At 44.9% G+C, this 27,703-nt stretch overlaps 2 protein-coding genes across 4 annotated transcripts in view; both read right to left on the bottom strand.

Moving 5' to 3' along the window:
• plxna3 (plexin A3) overlaps positions 1-11,003 on the bottom strand; it is a 68,683-nt gene extending 57,680 nt beyond the window's left edge. The window contains exon 1 of the mRNA XM_062390956.1: positions 10,752-11,003. The gene's annotated coding sequence lies outside the window, so the exon portion shown is untranslated. The remainder of the gene's footprint in view (positions 1-10,751) is intronic.
• A 5,749-nt stretch (positions 11,004-16,752) lies between these two features.
• On the bottom strand, positions 16,753-27,394 carry ptpn18 (protein tyrosine phosphatase non-receptor type 18). Of its 3 annotated transcripts, none has more exons than XM_062390997.1 (16): positions 27,217-27,392; positions 24,887-24,995; positions 24,560-24,636; positions 24,260-24,355; positions 24,081-24,119; positions 23,709-23,777; positions 23,522-23,584; positions 23,172-23,314; positions 22,699-22,765; positions 22,310-22,387; positions 21,615-21,707; positions 20,652-20,704; positions 18,821-18,934; positions 18,367-18,572; positions 18,203-18,292; positions 16,753-17,365 (listed from the first exon to the last, which is right to left on the bottom strand). In XM_062390997.1, exons 1-16 carry the CDS (start codon positions 27,277-27,279, stop codon positions 17,292-17,294), a joined length of 1,434 nt encoding a protein of 477 aa, XP_062246981.1. In that variant the 5' UTR covers positions 27,280-27,392; the 3' UTR covers positions 16,753-17,291. The 3 variants fall into 3 exon arrangements, with proteins under 3 accessions (XP_062246981.1, XP_062246982.1, XP_062246983.1); XM_062390998.1 differs by having other exon boundaries at positions 24,887-25,555; positions 27,217-27,368; XM_062390999.1 differs by lacking the exon at positions 18,821-18,934 and having other exon boundaries at positions 27,217-27,394.
• Positions 27,395-27,703: the final 309 nt, after the last annotated feature.

Raw genomic sequence — 27,703 nt, 5'->3', positions numbered from 1 at the left:
TTGAACCTTTTTGAAACCACAGAGAGAAATCGACCTCGTATCTGCAGAGAACTATCACGTTTTCAGGTTTTCTTCTGTGTGAGAGAAATCGAATGATCATTATCAGAACCAACAGGAACCTCCCGTGGTGAAATCGGCAAAGTTCATTTTCCAAAATAAAACTAACTACAAGCTGAAGAGCTGCACGGCATCACCCACTGAGTCCAAGGCACCAATATTCTCCATGTTTCATTTCATCTGTGCATGAAACTCAAGACGTTATAGTTTAATGAATCTATAGACTGATCATCTGATCAATCATCTGATCAATCATCATTACACTGATATTCAGTAAATGTTCTTCACTCAAATCTGGACGTTAGCCACCGACTCACAACAGCTCCATTAGCCATTAGTGTGTTTATAAAACAGTCCATCAGACTCCGTCATTACCACAAGGTCACACACACACACACACACACACACACACACGTATACACACACACACACAGAGTTATTTCATTAGAGAGGAACTCTGCTGTGATGGTGGTTGAAGGTTTTTTATTTAATGGCTCAGCCGATGGAAACCAGAGACGCTGAACATCTAAACACTTCTGACCCTGAGCGGTTAGAGCGGCAGTCAAACTCCAGCTCGGTTAAACAAGCACCTTCCAGACAGCGGCGTGATCCTATTGGTCAAACAAAGAGGGGCGGGGCCTCGGAGCCCACTGCAGAAATGTGAAAGTAGTCAAACATGATCAGTGGCTTCAGTTTGGCCCGAGAACACATTTTCATAACGTCTCGGTTTATTTCAGGTTCACGCTGACGGATCCAAAATAACCCCGAGCTGTAAACATACATGTGCTGACTGGGCGCTCATTCATCGTGACCTCTGACCTCTCTCCGTACGTCACTGAGTGGCGAGACAGAGAATCAAAACAAAAGCTTAATAGCGCGACCGGCGGCGGAGTCACGGCACATTTTAACTGCACTGGAGGATATTTTTATCCTGACCGAGGTCACAGAGCTGTAAACGAAATGATTGGATACAGAGACGCCATCCATCAGAAACAAAGACGAGCAGTGAGAGACGAGGACACGTCCCATGTTACTGTGAGGAGACACACAACATCAGTTTAGAAATCAATCGCATTCAGTGACACAACATTTGAGGACTTACCTCAGATGAACAAGACACTAAAAACCATCTGAGGCCTTTTTAACCCAACGGTCCTTACATTTCGCTGTGTTGTGTTGTGTTGTGTTGTGTTATGCTACGTTTCAAATGTGGTGAAAAGTGGAGGGGATTTCCCTCATCGGCCAACAGGGAGATTGTTCTTCACATGATATATTTAAATAGATCTCAAATCATTAAAAATAAAATATGATAATAAAAATGATCATATTTAGAACATTCATTCTCTGTGCAGCAGAAAGTCAAATCCTCTGTCGTCCACCTCATCACGTTAAGCTATTGTGATGACATCACTACGTTTTGTTAAGTGAGCTGGGAAACATGAAGATCACTCACAAAATGTTCAGGGTTCCAATTAATTCACGAGAGTTATGAAATATTTAGTTTGCATTTCTATGTTCAGAAATATTTCAGATCAAGATCTGTTTATTTAGCAAAACTTTCTAATTCATTCAAAACAGTTTTTGTTTCAGAACCTACGATCTGAGGTTTTACATTTTAAAGATGTGACACATTTTACTATTCAAATGAAATGACATCACACCAAGAAAACAAACACTGGAGGAAGATGTGTTCCCTGTTTAATCAACTGTGACATCACAGACTGTGGGGGGGGGGGGGGGGTCGTTGAAACAACAGATCAATGTTTACTTTGAAAAACAGTGAAATGTTCACGCTGTGATAAATCAGCTGAAATCTGTCAAAACAGTGAAATGCTCCTTTAAACACTTCACATCACTGGACTTTATCTCCCAGCTCCGACGACAGGTTCAGATCAGCCCCCCCGACTGAAGAGCTTTCTGTGTGTGAGGCTCCGGCCTCGTCACCGCTTCATTAGCGTCTCATAAAACCCGTTTCCTCGACGCCTCCCACTGAAAACGTTCACAGCAGCTATTTCAGAAGCTGTGAAGTCCGATCAGAGCCGGGGGGGGGGGGGACACACACGTCCTCTGGTTCGGTCGTTAACGCAGCGGCCGGACCACGAGGTTTCATTTCACACGTCCTCCTCCAGTGAGGCTCAAAGTCACATGTCGAGCTCTCCACCGAGAAGGAGAAGAAGTGAAGCCTCTGAGCAGGAGGACGTCTTCAAACCCTGCTCCTCCTCAGGAGACTCAACTGAGCTGTGTTTGCTTTTAGACTCTGAGGTGAAGTGTCGGGCGACACAGTGTTTTATCTACTGTTTGTATTCAGACGTCAGATTCCTGCTGAACCTGCACAGAGACCATCTCTCAAACAAACACAGAACCGTCTAGACCTCGACAGCGTCTGAAGTCAAACAGGGACGTCCACGGGGAATCAACCTGGGTCCTGTTTCTGCTCCCGACTGAAAGTGGGTGGATCCACCATCGGATTTTGAGGCTGTGGTTCTTGCTGTCTTCAGGTCGGGACAGACATCCGTCCCCTGACAGACAACCAGACGGACGCTCCTCTTCCTTCTCTCCGATTTCTGAACGAGAGTCTTTAAACACAAATAAACTGGTAACACAACCTCGCGCACGTTTTCATCCACATGGTATCTTTGTGTTTTGCTGCTCAGACGTACGTGGACATCTGTGAACACACGTGACCCCATGATCACCGATGTTCTGCTCTCACGGTGAAGCTGGGGGGGGGGGATCATTCCCTAAATTAGCATGAGCATATGTTCAAACCCCCAAACCATGGGCCCTATAGAGAACCGCACGTTTGTGCCCGTGCACACGCACGCTCCGCAGGCCCTTTCATCCAGATGGGGGCCGGCCCTTTCAGCTCGGAGCACACCTGCCGAGCGCACCTCTCAGTGGCGTGAACACAGCTTTGTCGTAGCCGGTGCCGTAACAAAGGAAGGAGGACCCCCCCCCGGAGCTCCTCAGAATAGAGGCACGACAGCGAACCGTTAGCATACGTCCCAGCCTGTGACTCATAGGTTAGCCTTGATGATTGACACGCGCACGAGGACCAATCAGTGTTCAGGAAATCGAGAAATCTAAAAAGTGTGTCATCCAACAGAACAGATCTCAACACAATGGAAGACAAAATACAAAAAAACATGATAAATACTCGTTAAGGATCCTGAGCAGATCGGCGGTTAAACTGATAACGAGAAACTGGCTCCAGGAAAAGTCCCAAAGGGAAACAGAGAGACGCAGTTCAAATAAATCAAATTAAAAATCTACCTCAGAACAGGAGGGGGAACTTAAACCTGTGGAAAAGAGACTGAATGGTCTTTCTACTATAAAATAAACCATTGTTTATCCTGATCAAGTCGCTGTCCTCTCAGCTCACTTCACTATTTCTGTCACTTCTCAGAAGAGCAGCTGAGCTCAAACGCCTCAGTGGAGCTCGTTCTTCCACCGTCTCTCCTCTAGCTGCCACTTCGAGGAATATTCTAGACGTTAATTTGCTTTGCTAGTCGTCTCAGAACAGTCAACACAAAATGAGAACATGTACAAACTCGTCACTTCCATCGTGACATTAACTGAGCTGCTGTTCACTGCTGCTCCATCACGACTCCACTCACACTGACTGCAGACGTCGGAGCGCTGCTGCTGCAGGATGCTCTCTCCGGGTGAGAGAGGATTCACCGAGCGCTCCGTGTGAAGCTGCCTGACACGCTAACGTCACGTGTGTTCCAGCGTGGCTTCTGACAGGAAGCACTGCGCGGCTGTTACAGGTCCTGGAGCACAGCCGGTGCTCGTCGTGGTGTTTCATTCCACTGGAGGTTGTCGGTTTGTTAAAGAGTCTCAGAAGCTGCAGGATGGATCCTGGTTGAACTGGTTTCTCGTGTTCTGGTCCGTTTCTTCAGAGCAGAACTGTGATGGTACGTATCATGTTTATGGTCATAATAACACAGAGGTTCTCTACATGGGAACAGAAATGTCCATGTCAGTGTCTGGATCTTCTCCTGCAGCCTCCTAGTAAATCATCTGTCACATGTCAGAGTGAGACCATGTGATGAACCAGCAGGACGATGTGTGGAAGCTTCCCAGTGAGCCAGTGGACAAGTGGACGAGTGAACGAGGTTTCTAACACGTGACGTGAAACTGGAAGAACACAAACATCTCAGGATGAGGAAGAGGAGCCGGACACGTAGAAGACGAAGACGTCAACTGGGAAACACGAGGAGATTTGTCGGTGTGGATGTGCTGTAGACAAACCATGTGATCTCTGCGGCAGAATTTACACCCCCGCCTCGTGCCGGCTGCCCCCCCCCCCCACTCGATTGCTCAAGACTTTTTATTATGTTATGCTATATGGAAAATCAAGTCCTGACACAATTCAAAGAGTCTGAGGTTCGTTTCATCTTGTCAGCGTCTGTTCAGGCTCAGCCCCCCCCCCCATAACAGCTCCAGTCGGGTTCAGCTAAATGCTTGTGAGGTAACATCAGCGGTAAAGCTCAGCCTGTGACACACTCCACCTTCACTTTAATGGTTTAAACAGATCTGAGAGCAGCAAAGGAAACAGCCTCAGACTGGTTTTCTACGGTTTAACTCATTTACTACAAATCACGTGGACTTTACATTCCTGTCGACCGCTAAACAAAACACACGCCAGCGTCACGGGTCGGCCGACGCGTGTTTACGTTTCAGACGCTGCGACATGACAGTTTGTTCTGGAGAAAAGAAAACTGGTCCAGATCGGTCGTTAAGGAGAGAAAACTGAGGTTCCATCCTTTAAAGGCTTAAACCAGCTGTGAACTGCAGCCTGAACACACACACAAACACACACACACACACAAGCAGTTATACACACACCCATAGAATGTGAACACACTTGATTGTCCATTGAGCCCGATCCAACAACAACAAAAGATTCCTGCGATGTCGTTACCCTTCTGACAACAGACGGTAAATAAAGATGGACGACAGACGTGCTCCAGTAAAGTGAAGCCAGACCATCTCGATCGCCCCCTGGTGGCTGCCTGCAGTTTGGGTCATAAACCTCCTCCATGTTAGCAGGCGGCACATGGACCAAAAGAGACGGTTTCTGTCCTTTTCTTTAGTTCCTGTCACACTGATGTTTGTTCATGTCTCTGATCAGTTTGTTTTTGATTTGATGATATAAAAAAAACTCTGTGAGGTCATGATTGACAGCTGAGACGGCCTCCTGATTGGTCCAGAGCGTGTGTGAAGTCTCCAGAGAGTGTGACCGCAGCACGTGTTGACTTTTCAATCTTCCAGCAGATGTCACAGACGTCACTGAAACATCACACATGGTTTTCATTTCAGCTCCATTTTTATTTAAACTTCATAGTTTTTGAAAAGCTCTGCAGAGTGAGACTCTGTCTCTGCTGCTGAACCTCAGGAAAGTTCACGAGGGAGGTTTTAATTTAACTTCTTAAAAAATCTAATTATCAAGTTTCAGACAGTTCACAGTTGATGTCTGAAAACAGCTTAAGTGAATACCTAGACTGTGTCTTAAAACACGCACACATATGTATATGCATGTATATTTATTTGACCCTGGCCTCACGAAGGACTACACACACACACACACACACACACACCCTTACACACACACACACACACACACACACACACACACACACACTCCCTTACATACACACACACAGGATGAGCTAAGGAACTGGGAGGAAACAATCAGCTGACACTCTTCACTTCCTCCCTCGATGCCTTCTGACCTCAAGCAGCTGGACCTGTGTGTGTGTGTGTGTGTGTGTGTGTGTGTGTGTGTGTGTATGATGGTGTGTGTGTCTTACACAACTGTAGAGAATATTTGTGATATCTCTCAGTTTCAGTTCCTCTGGTCTCAGGGTTCAGTCCCAGATCTGAGCAGCTGAGTCACAATGAGGATCATGAACCAAACTTCATATTAATTGTCTGTGTTTACATTCAACTGCTTTTATGCTGAATTATAACTTCATCTGTGTATGAAGTGTTTCCTGTTGTCGGGGTGTGAAAGCTGGTGAATGTGTGTGTGCCTGTGCATGTGCGTGTGTTTGTGTGTGGGGGGAATCAGTGAACCTTCAGGTGAACCAGGGAGCGGTGAGAGGCACAGCTGAGACTAGTTGACCAATCAACTCGCCCTGGAGCCGAGCTGCCGGGGGGGGGGGGGGGGGGGGGGGGGGGGGACACAGACACAGAGACACATGTGAAGAGACAAGAAGAGATGCACAGGAGTGAAGCTCATAAAGGACGGAGCTGCAGAAACTGCTGCTTCAAGTTGTGTTGACTTGTTGTTTTGTCGTGTGTTTCACAATAAATCCTGTTGAAACCTGAAGTTTTCGTCTCTGGTTGTTGTGGTGAGACCCAGTAACACCCAGTAACACCCAGTAACACAAACTAATGGAATGAATGGTCCAGGGAGAAATAAGTAAAGTAAAAATCTGATTCAATAGTAATAGTATTGAAACACAATAAAGAAAATAAAGATAAGAAATTCAGTGTCTGTGAATCGTGATTATTTGAATCAGGAAACGAGTGGGTGGTCACATGGCCTCTTTCACGTGTCCTACACAGACGTAATCTGTCCGTCCTCTGCGTTCACTTCGTCCAACACGTTTTCCGAAAGATTACAGATACGTCTGAAACAGAAGACAGGCCGCAGTACCGCTGCAAATCACTGGAGGGCAGAGTAGCAAATAGTTCAAGTGAGACGGCCGAGGAAGAAACGGATGACCTTACGACCTTACGTCTATATGCCGTTACTTCTTTAATGAAGAGAATTCATCGTCCACCTGTTGCGATCTATTTGGGAACCTCACAGACAAATCGCCATTCAACAATCCATACAACGTATTTATCTCTTTCTTCAGACGATATCACAACCCCCTACTCCACCGTCGCCATGTTTGTTATTGTCAGAGACGCTTGCCTCTTCACTGCCCTCTAGTGGATGTATTGCTCAGCAACCGTCCAACACAAAGGACGCATGGAAGTCAGTCGGCAGTGACGTTGTTTGAAACGCGTCTCTTTTCATATGCTAGGTCAGAATAAATCACGACTTTACATCATCGTTAACACTTCATCTTCACGGCAGACGCACCACGCCGACGTTTGAAGATTTACAGATCCTGAAGACGTTTTTGTAAAAGTGCTGGTTATAGAGGAGGAAGAGGAGGATGAGGAAGAGGAAGTAGAGACACAGCATTCCTGAGCTGATTTTGACTTTGGTCCAGAAAGAGACGAGGCCGCTGCTCCAGGACATTTTCATTATTATTAGATGATGGACGGACGAGTCTTCAATGAGACTCAGAGCTGAAAATATCATATCCGAGTCTCTATCTGCTGACTCAGCGGCCACACCATCCCTGACTCAGCGCGTGTGTGTGTCTGTGTGTGTGCATGTGTCAGAGTGTCTATATTTGATTCTAATTATATATTAACAAACAACGAGGTCTGATTGTGTGACAAAGACAAAGATTAAATTGCAGACACACAAAAGCACAACTGCAGGTAACAGGTTGACCTGATTTCAACAGACACACAAACATACACACAAGGTCAGACACACAGATGTGCTTTATATATGATCAATATCCCATAATAAGCCTCAGTGATGGATTTCCTATAGCAGAAGAACTGGGACGTTGTGGAGACAAGAGGAGGAAATCTCATTAAACACACAGACACACACACAGAGAGACACACTCACTCACACACAGATGTATGGAAAAAGTGATGTGTGATAAATCTGGAAAGTTAAGCTCTGTGTGGAAAAATGTCAATGCTCCAAAATAAAAGTCTCCATTTTCCACTGGACGACAGAAGCTCCGGTTCACTGCGACCAATCACATTTTAACACATTCATAAAAATATATCAAATCCATTTTCTAAAGTTTATTATAAAAACACACGAGATGACACACGCACTTTTTCAGAAGAAGACCGGGGAAACCGGCCGACATAATCGTGTCCTTTTTACAAAGTGTGCTCCACGACGATTACGAAAAGAAAGTTTGTTAGTAAACTGGGCAGACCCCCCCCCCCACCCGATCAATCAGCTCCAAAATATATATCGTAAATCATACGTATTTCTCCGATCATTGATTATTTTCCAACTCCTCATATAGATACTCCGATTTTTTAGGGAACATTTGATAACGGCCTTCTGAAGTGGTGACATCACGCACACACCAGATGACATCATCACATGCTTTTGAGCTTGGCAGTGCGACTACAGCAGCGTCCAACTTCAGGGTCCACGCTCTTCATCACAGGGTCCACGCTCTTCATCACAGGGTCCACGCTCTTCATCACAGGGTCCACGCTCTTCATCACAGGATCCACGCTCTTCATCACAGGATCCACGCTCTTCATCACAGGGGCCCAGACTAGATGTAAATATATCAGGCTTCACCTCCAGCTAACAGCTAACAGCTAACAGCTAACGGTACACACGTTAATGCAACGCTAGGTCGTTTTTAAATATATACGACAAACGCCACACAGCAACAAGCAGAGCCAGAGCTAGTGCTAGTGCACGTGAGCACAGCCGTGTGCACGAGGACGCTCAGACCGAGACTAGCATGTACGACATCGAACAGTGCACCCCACCAGTAGGGGGAGCCTACGATTCTTGCTTTGTGAGGTTTTAAAAAACAAACAAATGGGCATTAAAACGGGACAAGAACCAAATCAGAGAATTCATTCGTCTCATTTCGATTAGATCTTCATAATCTACGCAAAGTTAACATCAGACATTTTCAGCTTGATTCAGTAAGTCCACCTTCACACGTAGTTTCAGCTTGAAATGTGTTTTTTATTTTATTAAATGCCAGAAACCACGAAGCGACGATCAGAAGCGTTTTCTGTTCTTCGGTAGAGGAACTGTTTCCTGAGTCTACGATGATCTGCATCGTGATGATGTGAGTCTGGACAGTGTGTTGTTGTTGTTGTTGTTGATGCACATGTTGACGTGTGTTTGCAGGTGAGTGTGTGTTCGAGGTCGATGAATCCATCGTAATCTGATGAACTTCAGACTCAGACACGAGGACGTTGAACTGATCTCTGGAAACGATCAGGCACACGATGATGATCGTTTGATTTTGTCTGATTTTACCTTTGATCCTTGTTGGAATCTGATCGTTTATTTTCCTGCTGCTTTGTTAATCCACTGATATTTTACTGATCTCCTCTTCGTCGTTAATTATCTGCTGATTATTCCTTTCACATTTAATCTGAGTCGATATAAATCTGAGGTAAATGATCCAGAAGCTTCTGTCGGGCTGAGCTCATGTTTTAAATAAGCTTCTCTATAAATTATCTGCAGCTAATGATCGGTTTCATTTCCGATCAATCATCAATACAAAGGTAGGACCCCCCCCCCCAGAAGAGGAAACGCTCAGATGGATCAGGAGGAAATGTTTGATCACCATTAATCAAATAATTTTCCATCATTTGATTCTATTCCTTCCAGGTGAAGTGATCACTACTGATCGATCAGACTATTGATCAGTGTAACATCAGTCTGGACTCCTCCAGTTTCCCTTTCTACTAGAAACCCCTTCACTTCTCAGCTCAACCCATGAGGGCATCGATCAGATTATTGATGACTTCACTGATCAGCTGCTCACATCTCGATCCACTCTGCATCATCAGACCACTCACATCAGCTACTGAGGATTTGACTGATCACCTTCTGACAGTGAGTGGGTCGTTTCTGATCCTTTATCATAAAACTGATCATATTATTATTGATTAGCGTCACAACACGTCATCCTGCAGAACGTCGTTCATTCAGGTGATTTGTAATGTGTATTGTTCCGATCTATTCGCATCTGTCCACATCGTTCCACAGGATCATCAGGTGATTGGTTTGATTCCCGGTCGGAACCTCTGACAGCTGACCCGGTTGGAGGAGAAGTGATTGATCACACGCGTCACTTTTAATGTCAATGTTCGTTTATCAGAGAAATCGATCGATAACCGGTCGAACACTTCGATCCGCCGTGGGAGGAGAAGCGAAGGATCGATGGCTGTGGGACCCGGAGGATGGAGGCTGCAGCTCGGCTCCGGGGACCTGCCGGTGCGGGTTCTGTGCGGGTTCGGTGCGGGAGACGTTCACGCGGTTTTCTGACGGTTTAAAGCGCTTTTCCTGCTGCCTCCCCCTTTTGTTCTTTAATGGATCCACGTCTGGAGCCTCGCTGCCTCCCCCCTCCTCCCCCACCGCCTCCCCCTCCTCCCCTGCTCACTGGAAAACACACATTTTACATCTGCGGCCGCAACACAAACGCGTCTTTTACGCACAGAATTTGATCTGCGTCTAATTGGCGAAACAGCGCAAAGCGAGGAGCCACAAGCCCGGTGCACGCACACCGCACGAGGCCGCGCGAGGCTCCACAACAGCCCGGGAGGGAGGGCAGTCGTACCTGGGGTATCAACCCCCACAGCCCGCTGGAGCTCCCCCACCTCCCCCCCACAGTGGAAAACAGGAGGAGAACGTTCACGCGCAGGAGAAGCAGCAGCTCAGCGGTGATGCAGCGGAGAGACGAGGCGTTTACCCCCCCCCCCCCCCCATAAACATCCACACACATACACCCCCCGACCACCACCAGCACCTCCACCCCGCTGCCCCGGATCTGCCACCCGGACCCGGACAGCCCCACCCTCACCCTGCACACAGCTCCGGGACGTACCTGGACGGACACGCGCAGAAAAGTCCACTTTGATTTAAATCCCCAGTCCCACGCGCTGCTGCTGCCGTTCTTCGTCTTCCTCCCTCTGCTGCTGCTCTTCCTCAGCGCATGGACCTGAGCTCAGGTGCGTTCAGCGGCGGGAGGGGTCCGGGCGCGTGCGGGGCTCATGCGTGAAAGCAAAGTGGAGAATAATCCTGAAAGATGACGGAGCGAAGCGGCGCGTCTCCCCCACTCACACACAGCCTCACTCGGCTTGGCTCGGCTCGGTCTGCCCCCTGCTCCTCCACAGCCACCCCCCCTCCTCCTCCCGTCTGGACCGTACCACTGTGCGTCCTAGGGGGAGGGGGAAGCAGGAGAGAGAGACGCTGAGACAAAGCGGTTAAAACCTCACAGAGGGATTTTACCAAAGGAACTTTCCGTCTGTGATATTCTGTTTCATCATCATGATGCAGTTTTGGACTGATGGTTTTATCTCGTATGTGTTTCCAGGTGTGAAACCGCTGGTTAGCACCTTCAGCACGTGTTCTGTGGTCGAGTCCGGCTCCTTAATCTGCTGTTTGTCCTCCTCCCTGAGCCAGATGTGGAGAGAGAGACTGGGGGAGAGACACCAGACCACAGCGAAAGAGGGGGGAGAGAGAGAGAGAGGGAGCGAGAGAAATATATAGCGACGCAGTGGAGGTGAATAAATCTATGGACACATACACACAGAGGAGGAGATGCATGGAAATGAATGAGGATGGAGGGAGAGAGAGAGAGAGAGAGAGAGAGAGAGAGAGAGAGAGAGAGATGAAGAATGAAGACAAATTAAATTAATCCACATTCAACAACTTGAGTTTTAAAGTTGATGAGGTTCTGATTCATCAATCAATCAATAAATCAATCAAAATAACAAATATCAATAAATCAAGACAAACAGCCGCTCAGGAATATCGGAGTTCACTGTGCATCTGGTTAAAGCTGAGAAAATAAGTAAAATAGAGAAAAATAAAAATAGAAAATAGATTATTTTATTGACAGATTTTTTTTCTCCACCAATCAGAGATGAGCGCAGCCTGTCAGGTGAAACTCAGGGTGAAACAACCCAGCGGCTCCGTCCCCACAGTCTGACTGCTGCTGGCTCCACTGGTGGAAAGTAACTGAGTACATTGGTCAGACTACTGTACTCGAGTACAATTCTGAGGTACTTTTCCTCTGCTTTGTTTTTTACATCCATGTCTTCTGTGAGTTTTCAGTGTTGAACATCGAAGCTGAGCCAACGTGTCAGAGCCCGACCCAAAGCAGGCTTGGGTCGGGTTCAACACTCTGGTCGGTATCTGTGAGTCTAAAGACAGAAGACTCTAAATTCTGACATCACCTGTTAAGAGCAGTGCAGTGACCAATAGGACGAGACATACACTCTAATATGTTTAAGAGGTACTGATCAATCGGGTACTGAGTTTTTTTCAGACCAAGAAGCCATCTTGTTTTCTTGAGACCAGAAGTAACCTTATTTGGAGGAGCAGTGGGTGGAGCCTGACTGAGAGGTTGAGGACACTTCACGCCCACCTACACCTGCAGCCTGCACCCATTGGACGGTACTAGCTGTCAATCACACTGTGGTATCCATCCCCAACACATCCAGGGCTTTATGGTCTGTTTGACTCTAAATTATCATAATTCACTAAATGAACATCAGCTGTTTGAAGAAGACTTGAAACTAGAGACTGAGACAAAAACTTACTGACGTTATAAAGTCAGAAGTAGAGTCACTTTCTATAGACTTCTATAGAAACAAGCAGTGGAGTCGCCCCCTGCTGGTGTTAAGCGTGTTGGTTTATCCTGAATATGAGAAGATGAGCCGAACTCGGTTTGTTCAATCAAGTATTTGATTTAGAAAGCAATGAAAGGTAACAATCAGCAAAGCAATGGGCATCCAACAAGTCGTCAGAACACGAGACCCATCAGAACGCATCAGACAGCCGGCGCCTGTCTATTTTACAACAGTAGATCTTGGTTCTTCCTCCTCGAAAGTGCGCAGGCATAGGCCATCCTCTTGGTATTGGAATAAGGAAGTGGAGCCACTCCCAAGGCCTTGACACAGCTGATGGCATGTGGGCCAATGGTGTTGACAATTGGAGAAAAGATGATTGTGTTCTTGCTATATCAAAACAATGTTCTGCTTGTACAGACATTCAAAACAATTTAACCAAACAATGAAGCAGAACTGTGACGCTCACACATTCTAATTTCAAGATTAAACAGTTTAATCAAGGAAAAAGTTATTTATTAATCATTTGTATAGAAAGCATTATATCTGGCTCAAACATCTTCTATCTTTATTCATTTATAGTTCAGTCAGACAGAGACTATAGATAAAATATTGAAATCCTAACACTGGTCATTACACACACACTATAGATGTCTGGAGCTTCCATATTAGATTAACTTTCTGGACCTGGAGTCCAACTTTGAATATGATCTATGAAACACATGAAGAAACTGAGCCGAGGGGAACGATTCTGCTGAAACGAGACGAGCTGGATTGAAGTGACGTCTGTGTGTTTATATTTTATAAACTCAGTGTTTCCACAGCCTGAAATAACCTGAGTGGTTCTGGGTTCAGGTTTAGACTGAGGTTAGAACCTGGTTCACCCTGTAATCAGCTCTGACTCTGAGAGGACTGCTCCCCTCTCTCTCTCTCTCTCTCTCTCTCTCTCTCTCTCTCTCTCTCTGTAATTTTCTTAATTGAAGCCATTTGAGGGTCTATCCCTCTCCTCTTTTCATCTCTGCTTTTTGGATTCTGTCCTCTTCCAAGATGGATGACATGACTTCTCCTCAGCAGTGGCACGTTGACTCCGAGGCTCCAGCTAACCGTCACTATCCAGACAAAACATTTTCACATGTAACCAGCGGGGGAGCTCCTGAGGTGGTTCTCGCTGTCAGGGGACCTCTAGTGGCCAAAGGGATTATGACGGGAGCAGAGGTGGCAGTGCGGCGTCATAAATTCATGTGGAGACGGAAAAACAATTTCGGCCTTTGAGAAATTTCTTATTAAAACACGAACGCTCTGCAACCTCATTCTCGAGTTTGTAACCAGAAACCAACATCTTCTCTAAACCTGCCCCCCCCGCCCCAACCATGATGAACTCTGACCTCAGCGACCACACAGGACTGGATGGGGGGGAGGGGGGGGGGGTCTACAGGTGCCTGTAGACCCCCCCCGTATTGCCTGTATAGATCATTGATCCATGAGGTTTATCAGTTTTATGTTTAAAATGTTGAACTTACCATCCTCCGACTTTACGATGTCCCTCTCTATCTCTATCTCTCTCTCTGTCTCTCTCTCTCTCTCTCTTGTGTTTTCTCACTCTCGTCTCCCCCACCCCCCCTCTCCCCCTCACTTCAGTGTAAATTGATGCCGATCGCCCGTTAATCCTTTTAAGTTGGCGTGAAACAGCCAGCAGCATGCATGACAATAGACTTCTGTGTGTGAGTGTGTATCTGTGTGTATGTGAATCACAATGGGCCTGTGTTTACATGTGTGTGTGTCTGTGGTTTCAGGATCTATATACTTGCTTTTTAAAATCCCTGATACTATTACAAAACACATCTGGACTATGTGTGTGTGTGTGCGTGTAAGTGTGTGTGTGTGTGTGTGTGTGTGTGCAGCTGTTCGTTAGAAGCTGAAGTTTACGAGGTCGAAGCCACAGAGCAGAACAAATTTTCTGTGTCTCTGTCGTTATTTATTTTTACTTCTCTGAGGTTTGTCTGATGTCCAACGCGTGAAACAGCAGTAGCACGACAACAGACTGTGTGTGAGCGTGTGTCTGTCTGTGTGAGTCTGTGTGTGTGTGTGTGTGTGTGTGTGTGTTAGTTTTATTATCCAGAACCCAAACACACTTAAAGCAAACTGAATGTGTTTGTCGCCTTCTTCTTCTTCTTCTTCTTCTTCTACTTCTTCTTCTTCTTTGCTCATAATGGACAGATGATTAGTTTGTGTTTTGTCCTGAGCCACACCCCCTCTAACGAGCTCGACCAATCAGAGGCTCCCGCTGAGTAGCGTCAACAGGTGAAGACGCCCAGGTGTGATGAGAGCTGCAGTGGCGGTCCTAGACTCCAGGGGGCCCCAGACAAAAATTACCCCCCCTACCCCCCACCCCCAAGATGGTTGCCGTGGTTACTGCTGAGCCGCGCTCTGACCTCATTGTTCAAAAAGAAAAAAACAATGAGGAAACTTCAAAGAGGAGCTGCTCAGTTGCCTAGCAACAAGGCTCAGTGGCAGCACTGCTCTCTCTCTCTCTCTCTCTCTGTCTCTCTCTCTCTTTCTATTTCTCTCTCGCTCTCTCTCTGTTTCATCACTCTCTTTCCTTCTCTCTCTCTCTTAAATAACTATTTATCTTTTTTCATCAGCCTGTTCCCATCTATCTCTCTCATTTCCTTATCTCTCTCTCTCTCTCTTTCTAATTTGGTCACTCCATTAACTCTCACTCTCTCTTTCACTCTCTTCTGTCACTCTATCAACACACTTTTCTTCCTCTTTTATCTTCCCACTTCCTCACTTGTCTAAAGTTTCCCTCTCTCTCTCTCTCTCTCTCTCTCTGTCTCTCTCTATCTCTCTGTCTCTCTCTCTCTCCCTCTCTCTATCTCTCTGTCACTCTGTCGCTCTCTCTTTCTCTCTCCTTTTTCTTTTCATTTTATTTGGTTGTTTTTTACTTTATGTCATTGTAAGTTTTGATATCAACAAAACTTCTGACAAAATTAATTGAAATCATTCTTGTTTCTATACAGAGAACATGAAGCTGTTAGCTTAGCTTAGCAGAAAGACTGGAAACAAAGGGAAACAGTTAGCCTGTCTGTTAAAGTCTTTCATTAGTCAACTGAAAGCAAACTACTTTCTGACTGTCTAAAAAGATAAATTTGAAAATTGAACTTGGATTTGAATTTTTTTCTCAACAATAGATTTTATTTACTGACCAGAAAAACAATGATCAAATGATGGAGTCAAATGAAATGTTGGGGTCATTTGAAGTTAGATTTGTGTTGATGTGGAGACGTGGTCACGTGATCACAGACACAGCTGTTTACATGGACGAACAACATGAGCGTGAAAAAATCCTGAGGCTGCCCTTTAATTTCTATCTCTCCGTTTCATCTCTATCTTTCTCTCTGGATGCCTGTGGTCTCTCACCCTTTATAAGAGCCAACACCCAGGATCTGTGTGTGTGTGTGTGTCTGTCTGTGTGTGTGTGTTGGTTACTCTTGCCAATAAGTAATGTATGCTGTGGGCAATGAGCACATTTACACACACACACAAACACCGCTTCTCCAAAACCACATTGTGCTACTTTGTCTGTGTGTGTCAGTGTGTGTGTGTGTGTGTGTGTGTGTGTGTGTGTGTGTGTGTGTGTGTGTGTGTGTGTGCTGAATCACCACTATCTTTCGTAACCTGATTCAGATGATGTCACTCTCTCTCTCTCTCCCGGAGGAGAAGGAGGAGGAAGATGGTTTCAATTAAACTTTGGTATGAATGGACAGTTTGTGTGTGTGTGTGTGTGTGTGTGTGTGTGTGTGTGTGTGTGTGGTCTAGGTATTGCTCATGTTGTGGGGACATAAATCACTCACATTATCGGGCTTCTCGTCTTTATGAGGACTATGAGAAGGACCCTGTGACTTTAAGTTTATGTCACAGTTTAATTAACGTTAAATTCAGGTTCAACTCCTTTTTAGTACAGTTAGTTTTCAATTTAATACTTTGCAACAACTTTTTTTGTCGTTTATGCAGAAGGTTAATATAATTTGGCTTAAATAAATTTTCTCTCATGAGAAGTTGATTTCTCTGTTCTCACACTTTGTGTAAAAGCATCAACCAATCACTTCAGGTCACATGACATCTGAGCCCAGACAGATGTCATGTGACCTCCTGAGATGGGGTCTCACTTCAAACTGCCTCACCGACGTCAAGCTCTGCTAAGTGCACGAGGGAGGGGACTCAACCGTCAATTACTTTCAGCAATACTTGAAATAGGATAAACAGGTTTATTTTATTGCAGTGGGTGGGAATCGAACCTGTGTGACAGAGATAAATCTACCACTGATCCACCACGAGGAGGGTCACATCAGTGTGTGTCCTCTGATAATGAAGCTGTAACTTTATCCTCCTGCAGGACGTTTCATTGCTGATGTTTTGTGTTGCTCTGCTGCTCCCTGGTGGTCAGCACTGGTAGAGTGGGTCGACCTGAGACAATGGCCTCATTCAACAAACCTTCACTTTTACTTCTCCTTGCAGATGAAACAGTAAAACTATTAGTTTGTACATGGAACCACACTGGAAAATCAAAATCTGATAAACCGCAGAGACGTGATGAAATATAAAGAGGAAGGTATCACACACAACAATAACAACACAACACATCGAATCATGACGAGTCTCAGTTCAGGTCAGCTGAACATCTTCTCTCTATGGTAACGTTAGCACACTGATTGAGTCCAGATCGACTGAGTCCAGATCGACTGAGTCCAGTTCGACCCAGTCCAGTTCGACCCAGTCCAGTTCGAAGCTGTTCATCTCTCCAGTCGGCTCCACTCAGCTGGAGGATCTCTGGGTCCCTTGGGCTTCTGAATACGACAGTTAAACCCTGACAAGTAACACAAACACATTCAGACACACAATCCATCAGCACAGTATCACAGAGTTAAACACACAGTTAAAGGAACAGTCCAACGTTGAGGAGAATCCTGTCGATCTGCGGATCTGAAGCCGGATAGAGCTACAGACGCTTGACTAGACTGTTCCAGTTTGAAGGCTGCTAGCTAACAACTGAGTCCTTCAGCCCCCAAGAAACTAAAGCTTCAACCAAACTATCCTACGACTCATTGGGCTTTAGTGAAAAACTGTTTTTCAAAGAGCTAATGGCTCCGGCAAGGAGCTTGAATATCACGCTTCAAATCAACAGAACAGCGAACTGCACGCATGTTGAAAAACAAAGAGTATTCAAGCCTCCGTCCTGTCGGCCAACAATAATAAGGATGATACGATTGCTTCATTTCGGTTGGGCCTACGCAGGTTAAAGGTCACGAAGTGCGTGTCCGTAATGGGCCGGGTAGACCCCGTCCTCTGGAGGATCCAGCCCAGGACGAGACGCAGCTTCTGAGAGGTGTAATGGTTAGCCTAGCTTAGCACAAAGCCTGGAAGCAGGGTGTAACTGCTAGCCTAGCTTAAAATAGATGTGTCAGAATTACGTGGCCGCCTACTTCAAAGGATGGGTTCTTCTGCGACAGTCAAACCGGACTGAGACGAGCTGGTCTACAGACTCTATGATGAGTCGAAGGCTGAGAATTACATCTACGTTAAGTTCTCCTCCGACATTTCAGTCAACGACTGCATCAGGGACGATAACAGCGGCATTAAACAAATGGACTTCCTAACACGGTCTGTTCCTTTAACCGTGAGGACAGAAAGTTCAGGTACTGACCGATGCCCCCTGGTGGACAGAGGCCGGGCGTGTTTGTGACTGAAGAGGAGAAGTCTTCATAATCGTCATCTGTTGGTGGAAGTTGTTCAGCTTGAAAAGAGAAGAGACGTTTACCTCCAGATCATCACCAACGCTCAAACTTCACCTGATCGTCGGACTCTCACCTGCAGCCACGTGATGCTCTCCACTGCTACGCAGCGACAGAAGTCCCTCCCCCGGCCTGTTATTGGTTGGAGATGCCATGTCATAGATGGGCGTGGCGGAGAGCTGGAGGCTGAGTGGTTTGTTTCGGGGGCGGACGCGGCTGTAGACGGGAGCAGCCGACGCCCCTGCAGGGTCGTTGTCATAGTGGTGTGTCGGGGGCAGCGACCTGGGACAGGTTAACACATCACCATGATACAATAAAACAAGTATGAATATTTAGAGGTAAAATACTCATGATCAGTCAAAATGATGATTCTCTATAAAACATTTAGACTTAAATATAAAAAAGTTCAACCAACTTGATTGAAGAAACTTTCACATTTACATAAGGATCATGAGAACAGATGAGAACAGATGAGTTGATTCTGATGAATTATTATCAGTTTTTCTCGTATCAGTTTTTTCACTCTTTACCTGCTGGATCGGGCATGGTCTACACCAGAGTGGGGGGGGTTTGATGCAGGTGGGTGGGGGTGTTTGGGTTTATTGACCACAGCGTATGTATCATTCATGCTCAGCCTCAATGATCTATACATGGATGGATGGAAGGATAGATAGACAGACAGAGAGCAGATAGACGGATAGACAGATATATAGATAGATAGACAGATAGACAGATAGACAGATTGACAGATAGACAGATAGACAGATAGATATGTTTTGTCAATGATGATTAGAACCTCACTAAGACTCATGGAAACTGTACCAGACCTGTGGAACAACCTCACTGACCTCTATAACCTTGTGATGAACCTTAACAACCTCCTGGTGGACCACTAGACTCTTCATAATGACTAAAACCTAAAACCATCTGTAGAACCTCTCCAGTGACGACTTCACCATATTAAACATCGCTCAGAACTACGAGGAGCCTCCAGAACCTTCCCATCAACCTCAGAACCTCTGCAATAAAGAAGAGTTGACTTGAACGCCAACACTTCTAAAACTCCATGTAGAAGGTTTACAATGACCATATCACTGAGCTCTGTAATCCTGAAGGACTACTAGGACCTTCTTAATGTCTAAAACCATCTGTAGAACCTCTTCAGTGAGACCTTTAACCACTTAAACAAACCCCAGAATGACCCGAGGAACCTCAAGAGCCTTCCCATCAACCTCCTAAACATCTGAAATGATCCTGAGTACCCTCTCAAAAACCACAAGAACCTCTGGACCCATGAACATTCTGTAGATTCTACAATTAAAGACTCCACCTGCAGAGTGAACGTCTATGTTTCAGTTAATGTGTAGTTAGTGTGTAGTGAGTGTGAAGTGTTTAGTTATTGTGTAGTTATTGTGTAGTTATTGTGTGGATCAAGACATAATTTTTAGTTTTCTACAGGTACCATGATTCTCTGCTGATGACATCAGTGTCACACATTATTATTTTTATCTCAGCAGGAAGTCACTCAGCTCTCGACTTCCTGCTCTGGCTGTGACTTCAGTCGTCATGGTTACACTGACTGGTCCCAGTGCAGCCCCACACGATGGAGGAGTGGGATTGTGATTACAGTGATTTGTTTTCAATCTTGTCTCATTTTCTCTCCTCTTCCTCTGTCATTTCTCACCTCCTCCTCTTCCATCCATCTCACCTTTCCTTTCCTCTTTACATTATTCTGCCTTCACCCCCTCCTCTTCTCACCCTCTGAATATTCTCCTCTTCCTACATTTTCTTTTATTATTCCATCACTTCCCCTCCTCTTCTCACCTCCTACGTCTCCGTCCTCTCGCGTCTCCTCTCTGGTTTTACCACCTTCTTTCCTTCACGTTTCGCAGAATTTGTATATTTTTCTCTCAGTGCTCTTCTTCTCTAAACCCTCTTTTCCTCTTTTCCTCTCCTCATCTCCCCTTCTCCACTTCTCCGCCCTCAATCTGTTCGTTTTCCATGGCAACATGGCAACATATGGGGATGGAGGATGGAGGTGAGACACTGGGGTGAGACATTCTGTCTGTCAGATATTTCTCATCTTCGTATAAAGTCAATGATCATCTTTATGTTTGGATTCAAGGGATGGTTGTATGGACAGATGGATGGATGGATGGATGGATGGATGGATGGATGGATGGATGGGTGAATAGATGGATAGATAGTTGGATGGATGGATGGATGAATAGATGAATAGATGGATAGATAGTTGCATGGATGGATGGATGGGTGAATGAATGAATGAATAGATAGTTGGATGGATGGATGGATGAATAGATGGATAGATAGTTGGATGGATGGATGAATGAATGGATGTACCTCTTGTTGCAGGAAGCAGGAGTCACCGTTGTGTGCTTGTCTTGTGTCTTCAGCTGGTAAACAAACATATATGTGGATATTATTACTGAACTGAACATTCAACTGTTTTTTAAAGTAACTGTTTCTCTTAAACCCACTGAAACTAAACTGCTATTTACATTTTAATAATAAAGTTGGAGTAATTCATTATAATTTCATATAGATTGTAATTTCTAAGTTAAACTCAGTACATTTATATATTTGTTTATATATTTTTAGTATTCGAGGAAAGCAGAAGTGAGAACAGACGTGTTTCTCAATGTCAGCATTTCTCTTTCTGTGTAACGTGAGAGCAAAGCCTGTCACTGAGCTCCAGTTCTGTTTCCACTGATTATTCACATTCGATAAACTGACGTGAATCATAAGAAAATCACATTTAAACAACCTGGAGACTTTCAGCCTGCGTACACTGATCCTGGTCGAGTTTTCTCAATCAATCAATCAAATTCGATCTGTATTTGCCGTATTCACCGATCACAGTTTATCTCATCGGGCTCAACAAGGTGCCTCCGATCTTAACTCTTGACTAGAGCCAAGAAAAACAACCAAACAAAACCTTGTAACAGCCAAAGAAAGAAAAGCATGGACGCCTCAGAGAGTCAGGAGTGAGGATCCCTTCAACAAGACAACACTTTACACCACTCTTTTGAAAATACTTCTGTAGTATCTGAGTAGTATTAGAGTAGTAAGCCCCTCTCTGTGGCCCTGACCCACCTACCTGTCAGCAGGCGTCGTCCATCACTCAATAAACTACTTTCTCTCAGCGGCTCAACAACCTGCTGTCAGTTGCTCTGCAGCAGTGGATTTACATACAGGAAGTTCCCCAGTCACTTCCTCTTACAGCAGCTGCTCTCCATCCACTTCCTCCACAACAGACTCCAACATGTGTGTTTTTTTTCAGGCGTGTGTGTGTGTGTGTTTTACCTCGGACCGGTTGCTGTAGAGCGGCCGGCCGCTCGACTCCAGGAGTCGTCGGATCAAACAGGCGACGGACGAGAAGATGAACCGATACTGATCCTGCAGAGAAGAGAGGAGAGAGAGGGGTGGTGGTTGTTGTTGATACAATCTGTGAATGGAAGACGCACACACACACACACACACACACACACACACACACACACACACAGGTGAAACTGGGGTGAACCACTAAACTACAATTCAAACCTCGATATAAATACTCACAGACTTCCGCGGCTGCTTTGTGCTGATTGGAAAAGGTGTCATTTGAATTTGATTTCTATTCAGATTCAGACTCTGCTCATCGAGTCTGGATTCTGGTTCTTATCGATTCCAATTTCTTTTATAAAATATGGTAAAAACAGGGACTTAGTGTTCTTGTAGGCGTTAACTGAACCTTAACACAGCATTTTGAGCTTCCTGCTTGTTGCTTCATATCCAAAGGAGAGACATTAATCACACCTGCTGAACGCTAGCTGGTATCAAAAGGCCGACCCGGCTCCTGACAGGTTGGATTTCCCTTCTTCCTCTTCCCTCATCCCTTCTTCCTCCTCACTCGTGCTATCTTGTGGTGACATTTTGTTTTTCTAAGGTTAGGGCCTGTGTCGTGTTCGGGCCATCCCTGACTGATCATGGCGGTTTCCTGCTCTGTCAGCACCTACTTTAGTCTGGACAGCCGAGGGTCTCTGCCTCCGGAGCTCCAGGACGATCTTCATGATGCTGAAGTCAGTTGTGATTGGCTGCAGGACGAGCGACAGACAACAGGTCTCAGGTCAGACACATGAGCAACATTCACTGGTTCATGAGGCTCAATCTAAGAGTTTTAATAAACGCTGCTCGTTTGATTTCAGTTTGAAAACAGAAACGCAGAAGACGCCCACGTTCTCTTCCTGATTGGTTCTCATCAGTCACATGACTCGACTACCAGCGGTGGAGTCAAAATGTTCCTCACACGTCCATTCACATGTCAGTAACGACAACATGTGAATGTACAGCGTGATCTGTGAACACGCGTGTGCGACATGACAGGTGGTGTGTTATCATGCGTTACCTTGGTAACCAGCAGGTCATAGATGTAATCAAGAGCACAGATGACTCCTGTCCTGCCACAACCCGCACTGCAACACACACAGACACACACACACACACAAACAAACGCACACACACGCAGAGGAGCAGATGCAGTGTGCATGTTAACTGTGCCATCGTTAGCAGGTGTTACCTGTTGCATATTCACAGCCTTCTGTTTCTGTTAGTAAGAGTGTGTGTGTGTGTGTGCGTGTGTCTGTCTGTGTGTGTATGGATGTGTGAGTGTGGGAGTGTGTGATAAGCTGCCATATGTGTGATGCAGCCTGTTGCATGTTAATGACCATCTGACCTGTGATCTGTTCTGCTGGAAAAACAAGCTTCAGTAATGATGTGAAATTACTGTTGACTTAGTTACAGTTTAGAGGTGGATGGAATGTGTGTGTGTGTGTGTGTGTGTGTGTGTGTGTGTGTGTGTGTGTGTGTGTGTGTGTGTACCTGCAGTGTATCAGCACAGGAGACGTGTGTGTTCTCTGACTCGCCCTCACCCTCTCCAGCAGGTCCAGGACTCCTGCAGCCTCGTAGGGAATGTCGTGATCCGGCCACGACAGGAACTGATACTGGGTCAGTGAGCGGCTGAGCTGGAGGACGAGGATTAAAAACCTGACAGTCTGTAAACGTCTCATCGGACACACAGTCCTATAATATTCTGTTAACAATCAATATATGAAAATAATATCAATATTATTTATCAATTTTCTGATGTTTGCACAAGTAGAAAATATTGTTTACAGATGTGTAATTAACTTAAAAACTATAATATAATATAATATGATATAACCTCGTACCTGCTGGTATGTAACAGTCATAGCTCGAACCACCACATCTTCATTAGGATGTGTCTCCCCCTGCTGGAGATACACCGAAATAACACATTCCTTTGTTTTAGTTTCGTCGAATAAAACAATTACTTGAATGATAATTTTATATTAAAAGTATAGAAACGTAAGAGACATTAGTCCTGTGTGTTCTTACGCTGCTGACGGTAAATGGTCCGAATGTAGTGGCCTGATGAAGCTGAGCCCAGTAACACTCACACTTCTTCTGCACACGACAAAACACACAAACAGACTTCATATCAATAAAAACACTTTCTACAGTGGAAATCAAACGTTTGTATTCTGCAGTAATAAGACAAGAAGATGCGTACTGAAAGTTTTTATAAATAAGAACTGAGTTAAGATAGAAACTCTAATATTTCTGTCAGGAGATAAACTCAACGTTAATAAATAAAAACGTTTTTCAAGATTTTAATGTTTCTTAACTCTTTAAAATAACTACACAAACTGGTGAATAGTGAGATCCTAAGAATTATCTTTTTGTTTGGGTTGTTTTGTGTTATTTTACCTTCCCCATCTCCACCTCCCTGCAGGCCATGACTATCACCTGGAGCACAAATATACCAGTCAGATCCTCTTGAAGGCATCATTACACATCACTCTGTTTTCAGTGTGTGTGTGTGTGTGTGTGTGTGTGTGTGTGTGTTTGTGTGTGTTCAGTATATGTGTGTTCAGTGTGTGTGTGACCTTGACGTCATGTTGCCAGATCATCCTCCAGAGGTCAGTCACTGTGGAGCTGAGAGGAGCCTGAGAGGCGATGTACCTCTTGTCTGCTGTCGCCCCCTGCAGGACAAACACCAGCATTACAGCAGCACAGCAGCGGCTCAGCGTCCTCACACATGAACCAGCAGCAGAGGACACGCGTGTGTTTGTCGTGTGTCATATCGATGATATAAATAACTCTTCATTTCATTTAAACAGTTTCATTCCGTTGTATGTTGCCATTCGTCACGAGATGAAGATGAGAAGGAGGGAAACGTTTTCTACCTCGATAAGACTTGCGTTGATGTAATCTGTGTCGAGATCTGAGGTCAGCAGAGACAACACCACTCGAGTCTGGTCATCTACACACACACCGACACACGCACACACACCGACACACACACAGACGAGATGAAAAGAGAGTGTTGCATTATGGGTGATCTACAGCCTTCATGTACGTGCAGAACATGCAGTGTATTATCTGTGTGGCCTAACGCATAAGTAGATAAAGTTAGGCACGACTTCTCAAGAGAGGGAGGATGGAAGGGCAAGGGGAGGATGGAGGAAATGAGGAAAGGAAGTAAGGTGACAGAGAAGGCGGCGTGCTCTCACATGGCAGGATGTCTTTGTATCTGTTCTTCTTGATGTTTTCCTTCCGCGCTCCGGCCTCAGTGGTCAAACCCAGATCCCTCTTCATCAGCATGGATTGTGAACGCACCGCCTGTCGCCCAGACACACACAGATACACACACACACACACACGCACACATATTGACCTTTGACCGTTGAAATCCGTTCATCTTTCAGTCCAAGTGACAACTGTTCACAACAATAGGACGACCCGAACACATCCACCCAAAGAGAGCGGAGATAAAACAGAGTGAAGTCAAGAAGAAACCAAACAACAGAAAGTTCAAATAGAGGAAGAAGTTAAAGTGTTTCCTGTTCCATGGAAAAGTTTGTATGTTGTTGTCAGAGGGAGAAACTTTGAACCCAGAGACGCCGGGAATCGAACAATCGCCCTTCAGATGAGTGGATGTAGAGAGTAATATATCACAGCACCTGAACTGAGCAGGGACCAGGTTACTAGACGTGTCAGAGGCACAGAGGCTTATTGTTGGAGCATTAATGAATCCTCGTGTGTTGCTGTGGTGCAGTCACTTCAGTTCTGTGTGTGTTTGGTTTCAGGCAGATTCTCAGGTCCGTTTTTCCACCGCGCCACTTTCACCGTTTGAGTCAGAAGACGAGGAAGCTGCTCCGCCGGTTCAACAACGAACCTGCCTGAGAATGAGGAAACGTGATGATTGACTAACTCCCAATGTTCAAACTGCGGATTCACCTCAAAACGCACAACCTGTGTGTGCATGTGTGTGTCACTTTCAAATCAAACCAATTATATTCAAAGATTCTTCTTAAAAACTGACATGAAAACTCCACAGAAGGTTTCCAATCATCTTTTTATATAAAACGAATGTACCTGTTGTCTGGTTTTAGTTTACATCATCTGAAACGTGTCAGTTTCAGGAAACAGGAAATGATAATTTTGACATGTGGGACAAAGTGTCCCCACAAACTGGGTCATGAATATTTAAAATAACACCAACAGCAAAGTCACTAATTATTCATAATCTCAAATAATTAATCTGGAATCTCTTGAAAGGATCAAAGGGATTATTAACATTTAATCTTGCAGTCGTGTCAGATATAAGATTTAAGATATTTATTTAGATCTTTAAAAATGTATGTTAATGCAGACTGTAAATAAATATGTATGTGATAAAGCTCCCGAAAGTGAAGTAAAATCCTCTAATTTGCCCCCTGGTGGCTGGCTGCAGTATGGGTCATTAACCCCGCCTCCTCCATGTTAGCAGATGGGACGAACAAAACCATCAATGTAGACGTTAAATTGTTCTTGTTCAAGTTTGATTTTAATTAATTATTTGATGATAGCCGAGATAATTTAGCTTCATTTTTATAAATGGGAGGAAGTGGAGACACATTGTCCAACTTCATAGACAGTCACTGGTCGTATTTACAGGCAGTTATTGATTTTTTACAATAGAATAATATTAAAATGAAATGTTTTTTTCAGAGCATGAAAGTTGATTCTACTTTAGAAATACATGTCAGGTAGTTTGACCAAAGAAAACTCAACTTCCACCACATGAAAGAAGATTGTTTTAGATATACAAGGCGTCTGGTGAGTGTGTCTGTGTGTGTGCGTGATGTTGTGGTTTAGAAACATGTATAGATATATATATCTATATATACCTGCAGCACATTTCTGCAGGTCAAACAGGGGCTCACAAACCAGTGGGTGATGTCATGGTGGGTGGACGAAGAACTAGAGTCTGATTTCTTATATTTTCTTCACAGATGACAGAGGACGTTTCCATTGCTTAATTAGAAGTAGTTATATTAAATATTGAATCAATAGTAACATCAGCCTGAATCGTGTGACCTCACAGAGAAACGTCTCTTCTCTCAGACTGGGAGAATTTGCATGTTTAACGCAGCTCGTTCATTCACCATCAGATTAACTGCACCTCATTGAAATCATGAAGCCGCAGCTCAAAGTTTCCAGGAAAGACAAACAGAATGTGTGTGTTTGTGATGCAGGAAAAGAGAAAGAAAACCAGAAGAGAAACACACACACACACACAGACACACAAACACAGCAGGCGACATACAAATATCTGTACGTCATTAAATGAGTTACTTTACTAACATCAACCCTCAACTCTGACTTCCTCTGACCTTATTTACAAGTGTATTTCTATTCTATAATTCACATTTATCAAGTCAAATATCAGGATATTTGGCCTAAAGTTTTTTTAAATAAACATCATGTAAAGTACGACCTGAACCTAACAGTGGTTCCTGTGGACTGGTCCTCACAGAGATGTTCTTCCCAGCAGACAGTCGCAGGGTGTGAAACTCACTGCGTACTCCAGCTCCAGAGCGTCAGGATCCAGGTCGCTCAGCGAGGACAGCAGCCGCTCCATGTCGTCAGCTGACGTCCAGCAAACATCCAGCAGCCGAGGCCTCTGACGGACAGAGTGTGTCCGAGCTGTGACCAGAAGCCAAACTGAATGAACCCCTCCTCCCCCTCCTCCTCTCTCTCTCTCTCTCTCTCTCTCTCTCTCTCTGGCTTCTCTCGACCTCTCTTTGTGCTCACTTTACCTGTGTTTCAGTTCCGTCTCTATATTTAACCTGCTGGTTAATAATTCAGCGGTCGATCGCCCAGCTCTCCTCTCTCTCCGTCTCTGTGGAGCTGAAACAAGAGGGAACATGAAGAAACTTTCAAATGACATCACAAAAAGTTCCTGGTTACAGGATTATTAACCCCTGACCCATGTTACTGGTTTTATTCAATCCTCTTAGTGTATCTGTGTTGTAAATGTTATTCATGTCAAATGTTGTTAGGAA

Source organism: Platichthys flesus, chromosome 7, assembly GCF_949316205.1.
Source record: "Platichthys flesus chromosome 7, fPlaFle2.1, whole genome shotgun sequence".
Lineage (NCBI taxonomy): Eukaryota > Metazoa > Chordata > Actinopteri > Pleuronectiformes > Pleuronectidae > Platichthys > Platichthys flesus.
Note: the sequence above shows the minus strand (reverse complement) of the source record. Positions and strands in the feature narration are given on the sequence as shown.